Source organism: Hyperolius riggenbachi, chromosome 6, assembly GCF_040937935.1.
Source record: "Hyperolius riggenbachi isolate aHypRig1 chromosome 6, aHypRig1.pri, whole genome shotgun sequence".
In the NCBI taxonomy this organism is placed as follows: Eukaryota; Metazoa; Chordata; class Amphibia; order Anura; family Hyperoliidae; genus Hyperolius; species Hyperolius riggenbachi.
The window spans coordinates 111856298-111875368 of record NC_090651.1 but is presented as its reverse complement, the minus strand read 5'-3'; the positions used below and the strand labels follow the sequence as shown (position 1 = coordinate 111875368).

The 19071-nt window shown below is 44.2% G+C and overlaps 1 protein-coding gene across 1 annotated transcript in view; it reads left to right on the top strand.

Moving 5' to 3' along the window:
• Window positions 1–19071, top strand: part of ABCD3 (ATP binding cassette subfamily D member 3) — a 127243-nt gene that overhangs the window by 42848 nt on the left and 65324 nt on the right. Inside the window, exons 2-3 of the mRNA XM_068239770.1 lie at window positions 9325–9361; window positions 14571–14669. Of these exons, the coding sequence (XP_068095871.1) occupies window positions 9325–9361; window positions 14571–14669 (136 nt within the window). The remainder of the gene's footprint in view (window positions 1–9324; window positions 9362–14570; window positions 14670–19071) is intronic.

Below are 19071 nucleotides of genomic sequence, written 5' to 3'. Positions count from 1 at the left end.
ATGCCCCTCTCTGAATACCTTGAAGTGTCTACTTTCCAAAATGGGGTCATTTGTGGGGTGTGTTTACTGTCCTGACATTTTGGGGGGTGCTAAATTGTAAGCACCCCTGTAAAGCCTAAAGGTGCTCATTGGACTTTGGACCCCTTAGCGCAGTTAGGCTGCAAAAAAGTGCCACACATGTGGTATTGCCATACTCAGTAGAAGTACTATAATGTGTTTTGGGGTGTATTTTTACACATACCCATGCTGGGTGGGAGAAATATCTCTGTAAATGACAATGTTTTCATTTTTTTTACACACAATTGTCCATTTACAGAGTTATTTCTCCCACCCAGCATGGGTATGTGTAAAAATACACCACAAAACACATTATACTACTTCTCCTGAGTACGGCGATACCACATGTGTGGCACTTTTTTGCACCCTAACTGCGCTAAAGGGCCCAAAGTCCAATGAGTACCTTTAGGATTTCACAGGTCATTTTGCGACATTTGGTTTCAAGACTACTCCTCATGGTTTAGGGCCCCTAAAATGCCAGGGCAGTATAGGAACCCCACAAATGACCCCATTTTAGAAAGAAGACACCCCAAGGTATTCCGTTAGGAGTATGGTGAGTTCATAGAAGATTTTATTTTTTGTCACAAGTTAGCGGAACATGACACTTTGTGAAAAAAAACAATTAAAATCAATTTCCGCTAACTTGTGACAAAAAAATAAAAACTTCTATGAACTCACCATACTCCTAACGGAATACCTTTGGGTGTCTTCTTTCTAAAATGGGGTCATTTGTGGGGTTCCTATACTGCCCTGGCATTTTAGGGGCCCTAAACCATCAGGAGTAGTCTGGAAATCAAATTCCGCAAAATGACCTGTGAAATCCTAAAGGTACTCATTGGACTTTGGGCCCTTTAGCGCAGTTAGGGTGCAAAAAAGTGCCACACATGTGGTATCGCCGTACTCGGGAGAAGTAGTACAATGTGTTTTGGGGTGTATTTTTACACATACCCATGCTGGGTGGGAGAAATAACTGTAAATGGACAATTGTGTGTAAAAAAAATCAAAAGATTGTCATTTACAGAGGTATTTCTCCCACCCAGCATGGGTATGTGTAAAAATACACCCCAAAACACATTATACTACTTCTCCCGAGTACGGCAATACCACATGTGTGGCACTTTTTTGCACCCTAACTGTGCTAAGGGGCCCAAAGTCCAATGAGTACCTTTAGGATTTCACAGGTCATTTTTGTTTCAAGACTACTCCTCACGGTTTAGGGCCCCTAAAATGCCAGGGCAGTATAGGAACCCCACTAATGACCCCATTTTACAAAGAAGACACCCCAAGGTATTCCGTTAGGAGTATGGTGAGTTCATAGAAGATTTTATTTTTTGCCACAAGTTAGCGGAAATTGATTTGAATTGTTTTTCTTCACAAAGTGTCTTATTCCGCTAACTTGTGACAAAAAATAAAATCTTCTATGAACTCACCATACTCCTAACGGAATACCTTTGGGTGTCTCCTTTCTAGAATGGGGTCATTTGTGGGGTTCCTATACTGCCCTGGCATTTTAGGGGCCCTAAACCGCGAGGAGTAGTCTTGAAACTAAATGTCGCAAAATGACCTGTGAAATCCTAAAGGTACTCATTGGACTTTGGGCCCCTTAGCGCACTTAGGGTGTAAAAAAAGTGCCACACATGTGGTACCGCCGTACTCAGGAGAAGTAGTAAAATGTGTTTTGTGGTGTATTTTTACACATACCCATGCTGGGTGGTAGAAATATCTCTGTACATGACAATTGTTTGATTTTTTTTTTACACACAATTGTCCATTTACAGAGATCTTTCTCCCACCCAGCATGGGTATGTGTAAAGATACACCCCAAAACACATTATACTACTTCTCCTGAGTACGGCGATACCACATGTGTGACACTTTTTTTGCAGCCTAGGTGCGCTAAGGGGCCCAACGTCCTATTCACAGGTCATTTTGAGGCATTTGTTTTCTAGACTACTCCTCACGGTTTAGGGCCCCTAAAATGCCAGGGCAGTATAGGAACCCCACAAGTGACCCCATTTTAGAAAGAAGACACCCCAAGGTATTCCATTAGGTGTATGGCGAGGTCATCGAAGATTTTATTTTTAGTCACAAGTTAGTGAAAAATGACACTTTGTGAAAAAAACCCAATAAAAATCAATTTCCGCTAACTTTTGACAAAAATAAAATCTTCTATGAACTCGTCATACACCTAACAGAATACCTTGGGGTGTCTTTTTTTCTAAAATGGGGTCACTTGTGGGGTTCCTATACCGCCCTGGCATTTTACGGGCCCAAAACCGTGAGTAGTCTGGAAACCAAATGTCTCAAAATGACTGTTCAGGGGTATAAGCATCTGCAAATTTTGATGACAGGTGGTCTATGAGGGGCCGAATTTTGTGGAACCGGTCATAAACAGGGTGGCCTTTTAGATGACAGGTTGTATTGGGCCTGATCTGATGGATAGGAGTGCTAGGGGGGGTGACAGGAGGTGATTGATGGGTGTCTCAGGGGGTGATTAGAGGGGAAAATAGATGCACTCAATGCACTGGGGAGGTGATCGGAAGGGGGTCTGAGGGGGATCTGAGGGTTTGGCCGAGTGATCAGGAGCCCACACGGGGCAAATTAGGGCCTGATCTGATGGGTAGGTGTGCTAGGGGGTGACAGGTAGTGACAGGAGGTGATTGATGGGTGTCTCAAGGTGTGATTAGTGGGGGGAATAGATGCAAGTAATGCAATGGCGAGGTGATCAGGGCTGGGGTCTGAGGGTGTGGGTGGGTGATTGGGTGCCCTAGGGGCAGATGGGGGTCTAATCTGATGGGTAGCAGTGACGGGGTGATTGATGGGTAATTAGTGGGTGTTTAGAGGAGAGAACAGATGCAATGCACTTGGGAGGTGATCTGACTGCGGGTCTGCAGGCGATCGGATGGTGTGGGTGGGTGATCAGATTGCCCGCAAGGGGCAGGTTAGGGGCTGATTGATGGGTGGCAGTGACAGGGGGTGATTGATGGGTGATAGGTGATTGGCAGGTGATTGACAGGTGATCAGTGGGTTATTACAGGGAAGAACAGATGTAATTAATGCACTGGCAAATTGATAAGGGGGGTCATAGGGCAATCTGAGCGTGTTGGCGGGTGATTGGGTGCCCGCAAGGGGCAGATTAGGGTCTGATCTGATAGGTAAAAGTGACAGGTGGTGATAGGGGGTGATTGATGGGTAATTAGTGGGTGTTTAGAGGAGAGAATAGATGTAAACAATGGATTTGGGAGGTGATCTGATGTCGGATCTGCGGGCGATCTATTGGTGTGGGTGGGTGATCAGATTGCCCGCAAGGGGCAGGTTAGGGGCTGATTGTTGGGTGGCAGTGACAGGGGGTGATTGATTGGTGATTGACAAGTGATTGACAGGTTATCAGGGGGGATAGATGCATACAGTACACAGGGGGGGGGGGGCCTGGGGGGGGTTCTGGGGAGAATCTGAGGGGTGGGGGGGTGATCAGCAGGGGGCAGGGGGGGAGATAAAAAAAAATAGCGTTGATAGTGACAGGGAGTGATTGATGGGTTATTAGGGGGGTGATTGGGTGCAAACAGGGGTCTGGGGGGTGGGCAGGGGGGGGGGGGGTCTGAGGGGTGCTGTGGGCGATCAGTGGGCGGGGGGGCAGATCAGTGTGTTTGGGTGCAGACTAGGGTGGCTGCAGCCTGCCCTGGTGGTCCCTCCGACACTGGGACCACCAGGGCAGGAGGCAGCCTGTATAATACACTTTGTATACATTACAAAGTGTATTATACACTTTGTAGCGGCGATCGCGGGGTTAACATCCCGCCGGCGCTTCCGTATGGCCGGCGGGATGTTACGGCGGGTGGGCGGAGCCAGTTGCCGGGGGAAGCGCGCGTCAATGACGCGATCGCTCCCCCGGCATAGGAAAAGGACGCAACGCCCTAAGGCGTATTGCAGTCCTTAAGGCATCCACTTTGTCGCCGCCCATGGGCTGTGGGCGGTCGGCAAGTGGTTAAGCAGATGATAGTGAGGAGTGCCTTAAATAGGCAAGAACAGAATGGAACATTCCCCTGCCGAGGGAAAACATGTGGGACCTGTGAATACATCCATTCCACTGACAGGATACTAATACCGGGTACACAACAGGAATACAAAGTACAAGGCACCTTTTCCTGCGACTCATCTAATGTGGTATACCTGATCATGTGTGCAAAATGCCCCAAAGGAATTTATGTGGGAGAAACAAGTCAACCACTGCGGGATCGCATGACACACCACAGATCCACTATTAACAGCAGGAAAAAGGATATTACAAATTATACTGATCTCCCAATACCAACACACTTTTGTTTACCTGGACACAGTTTAAGCGATTTTCGCGTCACTGTATTAATGGGTGGCTTCAAATCGGGAAACATGAGACTAACACAAGAAACTAAGTTTATACATTGGTTCAAAACTGTACAAGATGGTTTAAACAAGGACTCCAACTTCTTGTGCTGGTACGATGGGTTTTTAAATGCCACAGTTCTTTTAATTTTAATTTTTCTATCTTTTCATTCATTTTTGTGCCATATGCTGTGTAAGATGGAATTCACTGTCACTATTCATTTTATTTGCTTTCAGGTGCTGGCTTTAAATGCCACAATTCTCTTAAGCTTAGAATTAATGGTGCATGTAACCAGGCCAGTTACCATTTGAATTCGGAATTTACGATGTCTCTTCATCACCAGAGTCTGCTTTATGTCATGTTGAGGATTCTATTGATCTTATCAATTTAGATAGGATGCCTGGGAAAGCCTCCTCAGTAACAGTTAACCAGTTCACCCCCAAGGGTTTTTATCCTAACGGACCAGAGCAATTTTCAGTTGTCAGCGCTCCTCCCTTTTATTCCCTAATAACTTTATTACTACTTATCACAAGAAAATGATCTATACCTCGTTTTTTTCGCCACCAATTAGGCTTTCTGTGGATAGTACATTTTGCTAAGAATTTTTTTATTCTAAATGCATTTTAATGAGAAAAACAGAAAAAAAAGAAAAAAAATCATTATTTCTCAGTGTTCAGCCTTTATAGTTTTAAAATTAAACATTCTCCTGTGGATAAAACAAACACGTTTTATTTGCCCACTGGTCCCGATAATTAAACCGTTTAGATTATGTCCCTACCACAATGTATGGCGACAGTATATTATTTTGAAATATAAGTGGTTATTTTTCTGTTTGTTCTGGCCATAATTACAAGCCCCTATGTAATAAATTAAAATTAATTTTCCCCCATAAAATATAGAATAAAAAAAGCTGAGTCCCTAAGGCAACTATTTATTTATTTTTTTTAAGCTGATTTTTTTTTTTTTTACAAGTGTTTTTTTTGGGGGGGAGGGTTGGAAGTGTAATTTTATTAATGATGTGTATATACTTGAAAATGTATGTATTTTGTAGGTGTAATATACTTTTTGGCCACAAGATGGCGCTAGTGAACACTCATAGGACGTTTTTTTTTACACTTTATTAAACTGTTACATTTCCTGTTTATGTGAATGGACGTAGCCGCTGTTCGCGGTCACGTCACGTCCATTCACTCCAGGCACTGCGATTGGGTAGAGGACTGTTCGGTCCTCTTCCCCAATCGCCCAGCACGGGATCCCGACGGTAATGGCGGCGGACACACGGCGGTAGCAGCGGCGGGAATGCGTGACGTATTAAAACGTCATGTTGCTGTTAATAGCGGTAAGCATGACGTTTTAATACGTTAGGATGGCGGTAAATGGTTAAGGCATCTAATTGCATTTATGTTTGCTAAAGAATGTTTCTCCTCTGTATGTCAGTGTATATAAGCTGTGTTTTTCAGTTCTGGTCAGGAACCAGTCCGACGAAGGCTTTTTATAAGTCGAAAGCTCACTGTTTATCCATCTCTAAGTTAGCCAATAAATGGTATCATCCTGATTCAAAACTTCTTGTTCTTGTCACAAATAAGGCTTTCTTTTGGTGCTATTTAATTGCTGCTGCGATTTTTTTTTTTTCTTCTATTTTTTTTATCAATTAAAAAACACCCTTTTTATGAAAAAACATTTGTATTTCCCTTCTCCCCCCCCCCCCCCCCCCAAATGAACCCTTGACTACGTTACATACGCTTCCATATGTAGACATATGTCTATGCCATGGATTAGATTGTGAGCTGTTCCATGGGACAGTCGCAGCACTATATATAAAAATATCCCCCGTATCTCAGTAAAACACCCTGCCAACTGCGATCACTGGCTGCCAGGCTGATCACGGAGCCCCTCAGTGTTTATTTACGGGCGCTCGCGTCTAGTCTCACGCATCACGAGATGACGTCATATGGCGTCCAGGAGGGATAGCATAACCACTCTGCGGGCGCCAATCTGCGTTAGGCAGTCGCAGGGAGGTTAAGCCAGTTGGAAATTTACTACGGGTTATACTAATTGAGCAACACATAGTACTTTGCTGGTGTTGTTACCGGTAATATTGCTGTGCACTACCCAGGGCTGTGGGGTCGAGGAGTCGGAGCAATTTTTGGGTATCTGGGGCCCATATGCAATTCACTTTTTCACCTGAGTTTTTTTTTCTCCTAAGTGGTATTTTCAAACTTGTCAATAAAATGTCTTTTAAATCTCCAACCAGCAACAAAATACTTAAAATAGTTTTGATAGTCTGTTTTCACCTACTTTTTGGTATTTTTTCAATTGCTAAGTGCTGAAAAGTTGTTCTAAATAGAAGGTAAAAAATTATCTCCTAGGAGAAAACTTGGGAGAAAAAAATAATTGCATGTGGGCCCTGGAGTCAGTCGGTGGTTTACTAAACTGAGGAGTTGAAGTCAGATGATTTTTGTACCGACTCCCTAGCCCTGGCACTACCTGCTCACAGCAATATCATGGGGAATCGGTCCCCTTCCATGCTATACTTGGATTAGGCATGGCCACCATATAACCTTAGTGTGAACAAGTCCCAAGCAAACTTGATTAATTTTCTCTCCCCTCACAATAATTTGGTGCCATTAATTTCTGGGTAGCTAGCATGCCAAAACTGCTTTATACTGCACTGAGTGGTACAGTGCTAGAGGTAGCACCATTCCAATGTCTAGACTTCAGCTAAAATGTAATCTGACATCTAGTGGTGCAGTGTATCCATCAAGTATCCGTGGAAAAGAGGCCTAGCACAGCTGCAGATTACTCAGACCAGCTTCTAGAAGCTTTGATTTACCAAACTGAACATCTGCCTCCTGGATGGGTCTAATTATCACTAATATAAGACTTTTTGCTTATCCATTTAATCTCACAGAGCCATCTGTTAGATGATTACCTTAGCAAAAGAAGTGGAGATTCCAAAGTGCACCCCCCAAAAAAATGTGCTTGTCCTAGTATAGGTGGCAGATGTGGCCCCAGTATTAAGTAGGTTGCCCCAGTATTAAGTAGGTTGCTGAATGTGTCCCAGTATTAATTGGCTCTCCCTCCATATAGATAGCCAGATGTGCTCCCAGTATTAGACAGGCCCCTTCCCCTTGCATAAGCAGCCAGATGATCCCCCAGTACTGTAGTAAGTAGCCCCCCTCCCCAGGTTAGATAGTCTTATGAGCCCCCAGTATTGGGTAGTCAAGCAGCAAACTCCATTATCCAAAGTGAGGAAGACTTGTTGGAGGCCTGCATTGTGGCAATGGTGGCATCCCAGGGTTTATGCTGATATCATACATTACACTACACGTAAGTGTACACACTAACTTAAAATGAATAAAACTGCGAACCAACCATAGTAAGTTAAAAAATCGTACTTTTTCGATAAGCTCAAAAATATAAAACTGCAGAATGTGAGGCTCTGTGGTATGTGATTGTTGCCTTGTAATGTTGGGTTGCTGATTCATTAGTGGATCATTCTTGAGAATCCTAGCTGTACCTCTTCTTGCTGTAATCTTTGAACTGTAAGCCGGCAGCCTTAGTAGGACAAAGGTTTTATAATACGTTGGTGTGAAACTAGGTGAAAGAACATAAGACTACACGTGGGTTACAGGTACATTGCCTCACTCTGGTGAACTTTGCTATGAAAGCCAGATCTCTCTATAAAATGGTGCATCCCTGAGTCATGATGATTTACAATCCAGCTACAGGCAAAAAAAAAGTTTTCATTTTATGTTGAAAATGATTTAAAACATTTGTTTTTCCTGTCTCTCCTTATGTGGAAGCTTTCTTGTGGAGGCTGTCATATTTATTTCCTTTAAAACAATACCTGTTACCTGGCAGTCCTGCTGATCTTTTATGTATCAATAGTGTATGAATCACACACCTGAAACAAGCATGCAGTTAATCCAGTCAAACGTCAGTCAGAGCACCTGATCTGCATGCTTGTTCGGGGTCTCGGGCTACGTATTAAAGTTGAAGGATCAACAGGACAGCCGGGCAATGTGAATTGCTTAAAAGGAAATAAATGTCACCCTTTATTAGTAGTAGTATTTATATAGCACTAACCTCTTCCGCAGCGCTGTACAGAGTATATTGTCTTGTGGCTTAACTGTCCCTCAGAGGGACTGATAATCTAATATCTACCATAGTCATATGTCATGTATATGTATTGTAGTCTAGGGCCAATTTAGGGGCAGCCAGTTAACTTATTTGTATGTTTTTGGGATGTGGGAGGAAACTGGAAATCCACACCAACACAGGGAGAACATACAAACTCAGTGCAGCTAGTGCTTTGGCTGGGATTTGAACCGGGGACACAGGTCTGCAAGGTAAGAGTGTAACCACTACGCCACTGTGCTTTATGTACTTCTCGCTTCAGTTGCCCTTTAAAGCCTTGGAGGTCTCACACAGGAAGTAAAAGAACACTTCCCACAGGAGACACAGATCATAGGAACAACCTGACAAATTATAACCCTTTTTAACTTTATCCAAAAGTTATGGCTTTCCTTGAAGGTTTAACACACTGTCACTTCATGTACATTTGTAACATGTATATCAGGCACAGTATACACATAAGACGAGAATAGAGCATAAAAATGGCCAAATTTGAATTAGTATTGTGTGATGGATGCTTTAACAGTTTCTGCTGTGTCTTTCCAAGAAAAGATGAACTGACATTTTTTACTTTCTTTGTTGTCACAGCTTCCCAAACTTTGCTCTGTAGTGTTTCACCATTGCACCCTCTTCAGTTATTGAAGGGTACTGCACTCTGTCCATGACAGAATGGTTTGCTTGAGTGACACTGCTTCTTGATTAGTGACCCTTTTATTTTTCTGTTTAAATTATACATTTTAAAGGTCTGTTTTTTTTCCCACTTAAAGGAAGAAGAATGGAAAGTCATCAGGACAGAACAATGAGGTGAATTTGTCTATATAGTTTGTCATCTCTTAACTTTGTCTTTTCTTCTCAGCTTTGTGGTAAGCGCAATCTACACCCACTTTCGACTAAAGTAAAAACATATTTAACCAGTTCTCATCCTAACTACAGTATAATCACGTCGTTGTAAGTGGCTCACAAAAGCCACATGACGTGATTATAAGTCACTTCACTTTAATGAGCACAGCGTGCGTGCTGACAAGTGCCTGGGCTCATTTACCCCCCTCCCTCTAACTACACTAACTAAGGATTCCCTCCCGGGGGTCCAATCCTCCCACCCCCCGCTCGATCCCCTTTATTTGAGCATCCCCCTTTCTTCCCCCATGCTGCAATGCAGGATAAGCATGAAAACAACAAACCTCACCCCGTTCCAGCGTGCATTACCGCTGCCTGTGTCATTATGCCGAATGGATCGGGTCCCGGCTTGACGTCATCAAGCCGGGACCCGATCCGTTCGGCATAATGACACAGGCAGCGGTAATGCACGGAGGGGAGGCTGATCGCACGCTGGAACGAGGTGAGGTATGTTGTTTTCATGCTTATCCTGCATTGCAACATGGGGGAAGAAGAGGGGGGAGGATTGGGGGGGTCAGCATTTCGCCACACATGGCTATCTGGGGGGAGGGGGGTGACACATGGCTATCTATAGGGCGGGGGGGGGGGGGGCAGAGGCACACTTTGCAATCTATGGGGGGGGGGGGCGCAAATGGTCTGGCTATCTATGGGGAGGGGGGAATAATGTAGCACATCTGGCTATCTATGGGGGAAGGGGGGATTAAGCAGCCCATCCGGCAATTTTTTTGGGGGGGTGGGGATCAAAAGGACACGTAGCATTTTATATGGGGACGGGGCTAATAGAGGCACATTTGGCTATACTGGGGGGGGGGGGGGTGTTAAAGGGGCACACCTGGCTATCCATAGGGGGTGGGGGGATTAGATTGGTACATCTGGCTGTCTATTGGAGGGGGAGAACAAAGTGGACACCTGGCTGACAATGGGGGTGGGGGTATAAAGGGGCATATCTGGCTAAAAGAGGGGCACATCTGGCCTTTTTATATAGGGGAGGGGCTAATAAGGGGCACATCTGGCTATATATACTGGGGGAGATAAAAGGGGCACACTTGGCTATCTATGGAGGGGCACATCTGGCTTACTACGGGGGTGGGAGCTAATAAATGGGCTTAGTTATTTTTTTATATATGTATGCCTTCAGCATATATTACAGTTATTTCGGCAAATACAGCTTGTGATTACTGATAAAGTGCAATGCAAAAACATTTAAAAAATACACCTTTATTTACAAGTAATATATTGTTGCCGTACATTGTACTAGGAACATAAATTTAATTGTTGAAATAAACAGGACACATGGGCAAATAAAATATGTAGGTTTGATCTGCAGCAAAACTTTTTATTTTCAAACTAAGTGTTGAAAACTGAGAAATAATGACTTTTTTCATTTTTTTTATTCTCCTTATTCCTTTTAAAATGCATGCAAAATAAAATAATTCTTAGCAAAATGTACCACCCAAAGAAAGCCTCATTGGTGGGAAAAAAAACAAGGTATAGATCATTTATGTGTGATAAGGGCTGATAAAGTTATTGGCTAATGAATGGGAAGCGTGTGAAATGTTGAAAATTGCTTGGAATTTTTAGGGGGAAAAGCCCAGGGACGCGAAGTGGTTAAAGGGAAAAAAAAATTGCTAATAATTGAATGCTTCATAGAAAGCCTGCAGTACTTCTATTTTGCTATGGTGCTTTATCCTCTTTACTGCTCTAGATTTTACTGTTCTTCTTCACTGCCTTTTAAACCTTCACATCACAAAATCACATGGAGGATTAGAGTGATCAGACTTGTTCCTAAGGTAACTTTGTAAACAAACTCACAAGAAACTAGCCCAGACACAGAAGATGTTTAAATTGAGGTCCCTAGTTGTTGTTGTTCAGTCACATTCGACTCTTTGTGACCCCATGGATCTCTGCATGCAAGGCTCATCTATCCTCTACTTCCTCTCTAACCTTTCCCAAGCTCATGTTTGTTGCTTCCATGATACTATATATCTGTCTCATTCTCTGCCATCCCCTCCACCTTTTGCCCTCCATATTTCCCTTCCTCTCATTGTATGTCCAAAGTATTTCAGCTTTATCTTCAGCATTGGTCCTTCCATTGAACAGTCAGGGTTAATTTATTTAAGGATTGACTGATTGGATCTTCTTGCAGTCCAAGGGACTCTCAGAAGTCTTCTCCAGCACTACAATTCAAATGCATCAATTATTTGTTGAGGACTGTGAAGTTAGTCGGAGTCGAGGAGTTGGAGCAATTTTGGGTACCTAGAATTGGAGTCTGTGGTTTCATAAAGTGAGAAGTCAGTCGAGAGTCGGATGATTTTTGTACCAAATCCACAGCCCTCATAAGTATTAGACTAAGGAGTTGGAGTTGAGAAGTCGGAGCAATTTTGGGTACCTGGAGTTGGAGTCGGTCGTTTCATAAACTGAGTCTGAGTTTGAGTCAGATGATTTTTGGACCGACTCCACATCCCTTTATTTGGTGCTCAGCCTTCCTTATAGTCAAGCTCTCACAACCATACATTACTACTGGAAAAACCATGGCCGTGACCATACAAACCTTTGTTGACATGGTGACATCTTTGCTTTATATTACACTGTCCAAGCTTGTCATTGCTTTCCTTCCAAGGAGTAAATGTCTTTTAATTTCATTGCTGCATTCTCCATCTGCAGTGTTCTTTGAGCCCAAGAACAAGAGGTCCCATACAACAGCAGAATTGCCAACTCCAAGAGTTTAAGACGTAAGCGAAGAAACTACATTCAGACAGGAGCCCCAACATAAAATACCAGTAGCGCCAAGCCCCCACCCATATCCCCATCCTTAAAAACAGGAATCAACAAGCACTGATACACTTAAACAACTCCAAGTGTCTCTAAACCTATCCTCAGAATAGGTGGATCAAGCAATAACACCACCTTTACTAACGCGGACCAGTTCCAGTCATATCTCAAGCATGCACTCCACATGCCCACCCCGGAGGAACTCTTCAAATAATTTTTGGAACTCTGGGAACCTGTGCATCAACAGGGAGAGTAAAGATTTATGTTGCAGGATGTATAGTCTGTAAAGTGGATGTGGTTTTTAATAGAACTGCCTTGTTTTTTAGCCACATTCCAGGTTTGTTCGATAGCGTTTCCTATTAAAGTAGTGCATGTTAGTGTTTCTTGCCATAGATATCCACAATTATAGTACTCCCCATAACTATGCTCTTTATTACACTACTACTTATTATGGTTCCTAGTGCTTTTTTATTAATGTGCTTATTATTATTATTATTATTGATTTATAAAGCACCAACATATTCCGTGGTGCTGTACTAAGAAACAAACATGGGGTACATAATAACGCAAACAATAGTCTACAGCAAATATAGACACTTGTACAAAATACAGAATTGGTAGACATAGTAACTACAGTGCCAAATGTAATATAATGAACAAAATGTATAATAAATGATGTATATCATTTATTCTGACCTCCAACTTAGTGCTACTTTAAACAATACCCCCTATTATAGTATGCTCTGTTATACTCTACTGTACCCTACCCCCACTCACTCTATATTGAGGCAAGCAGGGCTGCTATCAGAAAAATTTGGGCCCCATACTTGCAAACCTACTGGGCACCCCTTACTCCCCTCTGCCCCTATTTTATTTATTGTATTTATAAAGTGCCACCATATTACTCAGCGCTGGACATTAGTTTAGGTTACAAACAATATTTAGGGGTGACATACAGCAATATGACAATACATAAATACAAGGAAAACCAGATCACACAGCCTAGTATGAGTACAAGGTAATGATTAGTCTGTAACTGGATGGAGCATGGAGATAAAGCAAGTTAGGTTCACTCAAATGCATAGCATGGGTTCACAGTAATGGAGGTGCATGATCAGGTAGGACACAAAAGGAGGAAGACCCTGCCCAAAGGCTTACAATCTAGAGGGAGAGGTAGGGACACTAAAGGTAAGGGACCAGAGTTCAGCTGTGGGTTTAGAGCACTTGTGAGGGGTAGTAGGCCAGAGTGAAAAGGTGAGTTTTGTGGGCCTTATTGAAGATGTTGAAAGAGGGGGCTGCCCTAATGGGTGGAGGTAGGGAGTTCCATAGTGTGGTAAATCACAATCTGCAGGGAAAAAAAACTCTGAAGTCCTTAACACATTAATGTTGTGTGTCCATTTTTAACGCACTCCCATCGCTGGGACCATTCTGCACATGCTCCGTTTGTTAAGACTGACTTCGCTCGTGCAGAACGCTCCCAGCTATTGGAGCATGATAGAAAAAGGCCCTTGGCCTGGAACAGTGCATGCACTGTAGCCTGCAACCCAGCTGGATTGTGTGGACTCCACAGGAGCACAACAGACCGAACTGGAGGAAAATGGAAGGAGCTGACAGATTACAGGGGCGGGAAGGAACCCAAGGTAAGTAAACATAATTTTCTCCATTAATCTCAGGTTTACTTTAATCACTAACTGACTAAGGTAAGTCCTGGCTGAGCGTCCCAGCACCTCTCATTAAATTAATGGGCGGCTAGTAAGACATACACAGACTGCAGCTGAGGCCCACCTGTTCACCAGACCTCAGATTCACTTGAGCCCCATACAGCATTCCCCCTGTGATGCCCTGAAGATGGCCATGCGGGCATGCATACAATGAGTGAAGAGGGCATAGAGGAGCCAAAAGGTTCTTTTGAAACTTTCTCAGCCTGCCACTGTTGCAGTAGGGGAAAATGCCAGGGAATCCCTGTAAAGACCTCAAGGCACCCTGGTTGGGAAAACCTGGTATGATATAAGGCTACTATCACAGTGGGAGTTGCATTGTGTTTCCTTTAAACACAGGAACTCAACAGAATGAGAAAGTTGCACCACACACAACATACTGTTACTGTTAACTTGCGTGTTATGTGGTAACGTACTGCATAGAGTACGTTTGGGTGCTGCACTCCGTTAGATCGTACATTAACGCACTGTGAACTTCGCTTAAGTTTAGCTTTGTAGTGTGACTTTCCGTGTTACTATATGTGAATGTAGCCTAAGAACTCTTATTAGGCTGGTAAATGGCTTATAAACTGTGTTGAAAAGATAACCAAATTGTTTCAACGTGTTCGTTCTTTTTGTCGTTACAGAAAGATGGTAAAAAAGAAAGGGCGGTGGTTGATAAAGTTTTCTTTGCTAGGATTGGCCGCATCTTAAAAATATTAGTCCCTAAAACTTTCTCTAAAGAGGTGAGTAATTCTTGTTAAACTGCACTTATTTCTGTGGGTTTACGTGAGGTGTATTTCCCTTCTCGGCCCTGTGTCACACTGAACTGCCCTCAGCCAATCAGTGAGGAGCAGGAATGCGGGAGGGGAGATAACAAACTTCCTTCTCCCTGGCAATGTACCAGAAAGGAGCCAGGCTTATTGAGATAGGATTCATTACAGAAGACACATTTGTGATTATATTGGATTGCTTGCAATGCAGGATCAGGTTGTAGACTACATAATAAACATAGAGCAGCGGGTAATTGGAATATGATTTTATGGCTGACAATCCCGCTTTAACCTCCCTAGTGGTATTGACGGTTATACACGTCAATACAAAACATGCTGTGAACAGTATTGACGTGCATACACATTAATACTCTCCTGCACGGTATACGAGACCCTTGCTTGACACATTTTGGCAAGTTACAGGAAAAAAGTTATGAAAAATTAATTGTATCACTGTTTGCACAGAAATTCTGGGGAAATCGAACGCCAGGGAGGAATCCAAGCTCCGATTTATCAAAATCTATAAAACAAACCTTCCTCTAAGGTGGATTCATAAATGGAGTGTGCCATAGGATGGGTGGTAGGTACTACTTGCCTTCAGGGGGCTGCTTCCATGCCCCACATACTTATGCTGGCATTTATCTTTTCCAAAGAGTTCTGCAGTTGCAAGTTTGAAGCGTCTGTGGTGGTGTTGCCACCCGGTGATCATAATGCATTACCCAGCATGCATTGCGGGGGTCTGAGACGCACAACACCATCAGGAGCTTCAATATCTGCAGTATTTGTGGGTCTCCCTGGAGAAGATGGATGACTGCATAAAGACTGGGGGGGAGATGGGGAGTAGCCTCCCAAAGGTAAGCCATGTCTGCCACCCACCCTAGAACACACTCCATTTATGAACCTCCTTTAGTGAGAGGTTTGATTTATATTTTGATAAATGAGTGCTTAGCGCCCATAAATTAGTAACCCATATGAATGATACAGGTCTTGTGGCTAGGTAGATGAAGACTGGGCACTGATTGTTTTATTAGCCCAGAACATATCTTAGATTTGCCAGTATTTAAAAAACACCTGAAGTTAGAGGCTGCCAATGTATTTTCTTTTAGGCAATGCCAATTTCCTGGCAGTCCTGCTGATTATCTGTATCTTGTACTTTTAACCATAGCCCCTGAACAAGCATGCAACAGATCAGGTGTTTCTGCCATTTTTTTTTGTCAAATCTGACAAGATTAGCTGCATGCTTGTTTCTGGTGTTGATTTGGCAACCCTAAAACTAACAGACATCCTGCAGTGGAATCTCGGACTAGTGAAGAGGAAGACATTTAAATACTGGTAAGCAAACTCTGGTTCAGAAAGAATTTGAATTGCAGGAAATAGTCAGATGCTGGAATTGTCAGCTCACAGTTAAAGGGGCAGTATGGCGATAAATTGTGAAATTTAAAATATGTGCAAACATGTACAAATAAGAAGTACGTTTTTTTCCAAAGTAAAATGAGCCATAAATTACTTTTCTCCTATGTTGCTGTCACTTACAGTAGGTAGTATATGTAGGTAGCAAAAAACAAGTCTTGTAAAAGTAATACTACAGTAGGTAGTAGAAATCTGACAGAAGTGACAGGTTTTGGACTAGTCCATCCCTTCCTAGGGCATTCTCAGCAAGGCTTGTATTCTTTATAAATATATTCCCTAAAAAGGATTTAAACAATGATGCTGGTTAGCTTTCCTGCTCGCTACACTGTTTTTTGGCAGTTGGACAGAGCAAGTGCCATTCACAAAGTGCCTTTGAAAATAAATAAATCCCTGAGAATCCCCTATGAAGAGATGAACTAGTCCAAAACCTGTCACTTCTATCAGATTTATACTACCTACTGTAGGTGACAGCAACATAGGAGTAATTTATGACTCATTTTACTTTGGAAAAAACGTACTTCTTATTTGCACATATTTTACATTTTACAATTTTTCGCCATAGTGCCCCTTTAATTGATCAGCAGATCTCTATGTGACTGATATAAGATAAGATGGATTTATTCGCCAAGTACGGTGGTGCCGTACTCGGAATTGCTTGTGGGACACATGGCTTGGGCACGTACATAATGACAGTTATACATTTTACATATACGCGGTGACAAATTACACATACTAACAGCATTTACAATACATTAGCGGCTACAGTTTCACATACTAGCAGCATAACAGTACAATAGCATCTCTGAGATATTGTGTGTTAGAAATGCAGACGAGAAGGCGGAAGAGCAACACTGAGGCAAGTATGCTGGATTCAGGCTAGGATGGAAGAGTCAGGGGTCGGTGTTGTTGAGCAGCAGAACTGCCTGGGGGAAGAAAGAGTTCCTGCGCCTGGTGGTCTTGGATGGGATAGTTTGGAAGCGGCGGCCAGATGGGAGGGGCTTGAAGAAGCGGCTGCCAGGGTGGGCGGGGTCGCAGGAAATCCTGGTGGTCCTCATCCTAGCCGCGTAGACGAGATTGAGAGGTGGCAGGGGCGATCCGATGATCCTTTCCGCTTCCCTAATGATTCTTTGCAGTTTATGCCTGTCACTGGCCGTTGCGCGGGCGTACCAGACGATAACTGAGGAGCAAAGTATAGACTCCGTGGTAGCGGTGTAGAAGCTGGTCAGCAGCTCCCGAGGCATGCCAAATTTTTTAAGTTGCCGCAGGAAAAATAGCCTCTGCTGTGCCTTCTTCTGAATTTTGATGGTGTTCTGTTCCCACCTTAGATCGGTGGATAAGGTTGTGCCAAGGAACCGGACCGATGATACTCTGGAGACTTCGGTCTCGCCTATGTACACTGGTGGGTGGGAGGCAGGGTTCCTCCTGAAGTCAACAATCAGCTCAACAGTCTTTGTTGCATTGAGGACCAGGTTGTTGTTCTCGCACCACTTGCAGATTCTCTTTATCTCCCTGCGGTATTCCCGCTCTCCGTTTCCGCCGATGAGACCGATGATTGTTGTATCATCAGCAAATTTGATTACCTTGATGGAGTCCGAGGCGGAAGTGCAGTTATTGGTGTACATGGAGAACAGAAGCGGAGACATTACACACCCTTTAGGTGCCCCTGTATTGGTAGTTCTCACGCTGGAGGAGCAGTTTCCGAGCTTGACCTGTTGTGTCCTGTCTGAAAGGAAGCTCTTGACCCATGCGCGAAGTGTGGGATCGACGCCGAGCTGCGCCAGGTTATCGACCAGGGTGTCTGGGCAGATCGTGTTGAAGGCTGAACTAAAATCCAGGAACAGGATTCTGACATGTGAGCCAGGCCTGTCAAGGTGCTCCATGATGTATGCCAGGCTGATGTTTATGGTGTCCTCTATGGACCTGTTGGCCCTGTATGCGAATTGGAATGGGTCTAGCAGTGCATCAGTGGTGCGTTTGAGGTGAGCGAGGACTAGCCGTTCTAGAACCTTCATAATGGTAGGTGTTAACGCCACGGGTCTGAAGTTGTTGAGGTCTGTGTTACCTGGCTTCTTTGGGACTGGTACGATTGTGGACCTCTTGAAACAGGAGGGGACTGTACCTTCCGTTAGTGATTTTCTGAATAGAGTTGTGAGCACCGGAACCAACTGATCGGCACATGTTCTTAGGCAGTTCGATGACACTCCATCCGGGCCTGAAGCCTTCCTGGGGTTGAGCTTGCGAAGCAGCATGAGGACTTCTGCTTCTTGGACTGCAACCGGTGCAGTGATGCCTTGGTCTCCCAGTGAGGAGGGTGCCGCTGTCGTCACCGCTGTCGTCACCGACCCCCAGGCCCCGAGTTGTTCGGGCTGTCGCTCGAACCTACAGTAGAACTCGTTCAGTTCCTCAGCCAGCTGGGTGCTCGGGGTCACCAGTTGAGGGGGGGGGGGGGGTTGAAGTTAGTGACCAATAGTGGCTTGTTATTGGGGTAGGCCTTGAAGGTCTTAGAAGGGATGCACATTTCTTCGCAGAAGCTAATGTAGGAGGTGACATTCTCTGACCACTCCAGGGTGGGTGCCTCCAAGGATGACCAGTCAGTGCAGTCAAGGCACGCCTGCAGCTCCCACTTGGTCTCTTCTGTCCACTTCTTGACAGACTTGACAGTAGGCTTAGCGGTCTCCAGGAGCCTCGTGTAGGTGGGGACCAGATGGATTAGGTTGTGATCGGAGTTCCCCAGTGGAGCACCCTGGCTGGCCTTGTATGCATCCTTGTGGACTGTGTAGCAGTGGTCCAGGGTTTTGTGATGCCTGGTAGGGCAGGTGATGTGCTGCTTGTAACGGGGCTTCTCCTGGCGCAGGTTCGCGTTGTTGAAGTCGCCCAGGATGATGAGGGCCTCTGGGTGGGCGGTCTCCCACAGTGAGATGCTGTCGCTGAGTGCTCGCAGAGCATCCTTGGTGCTAGCGTCGGG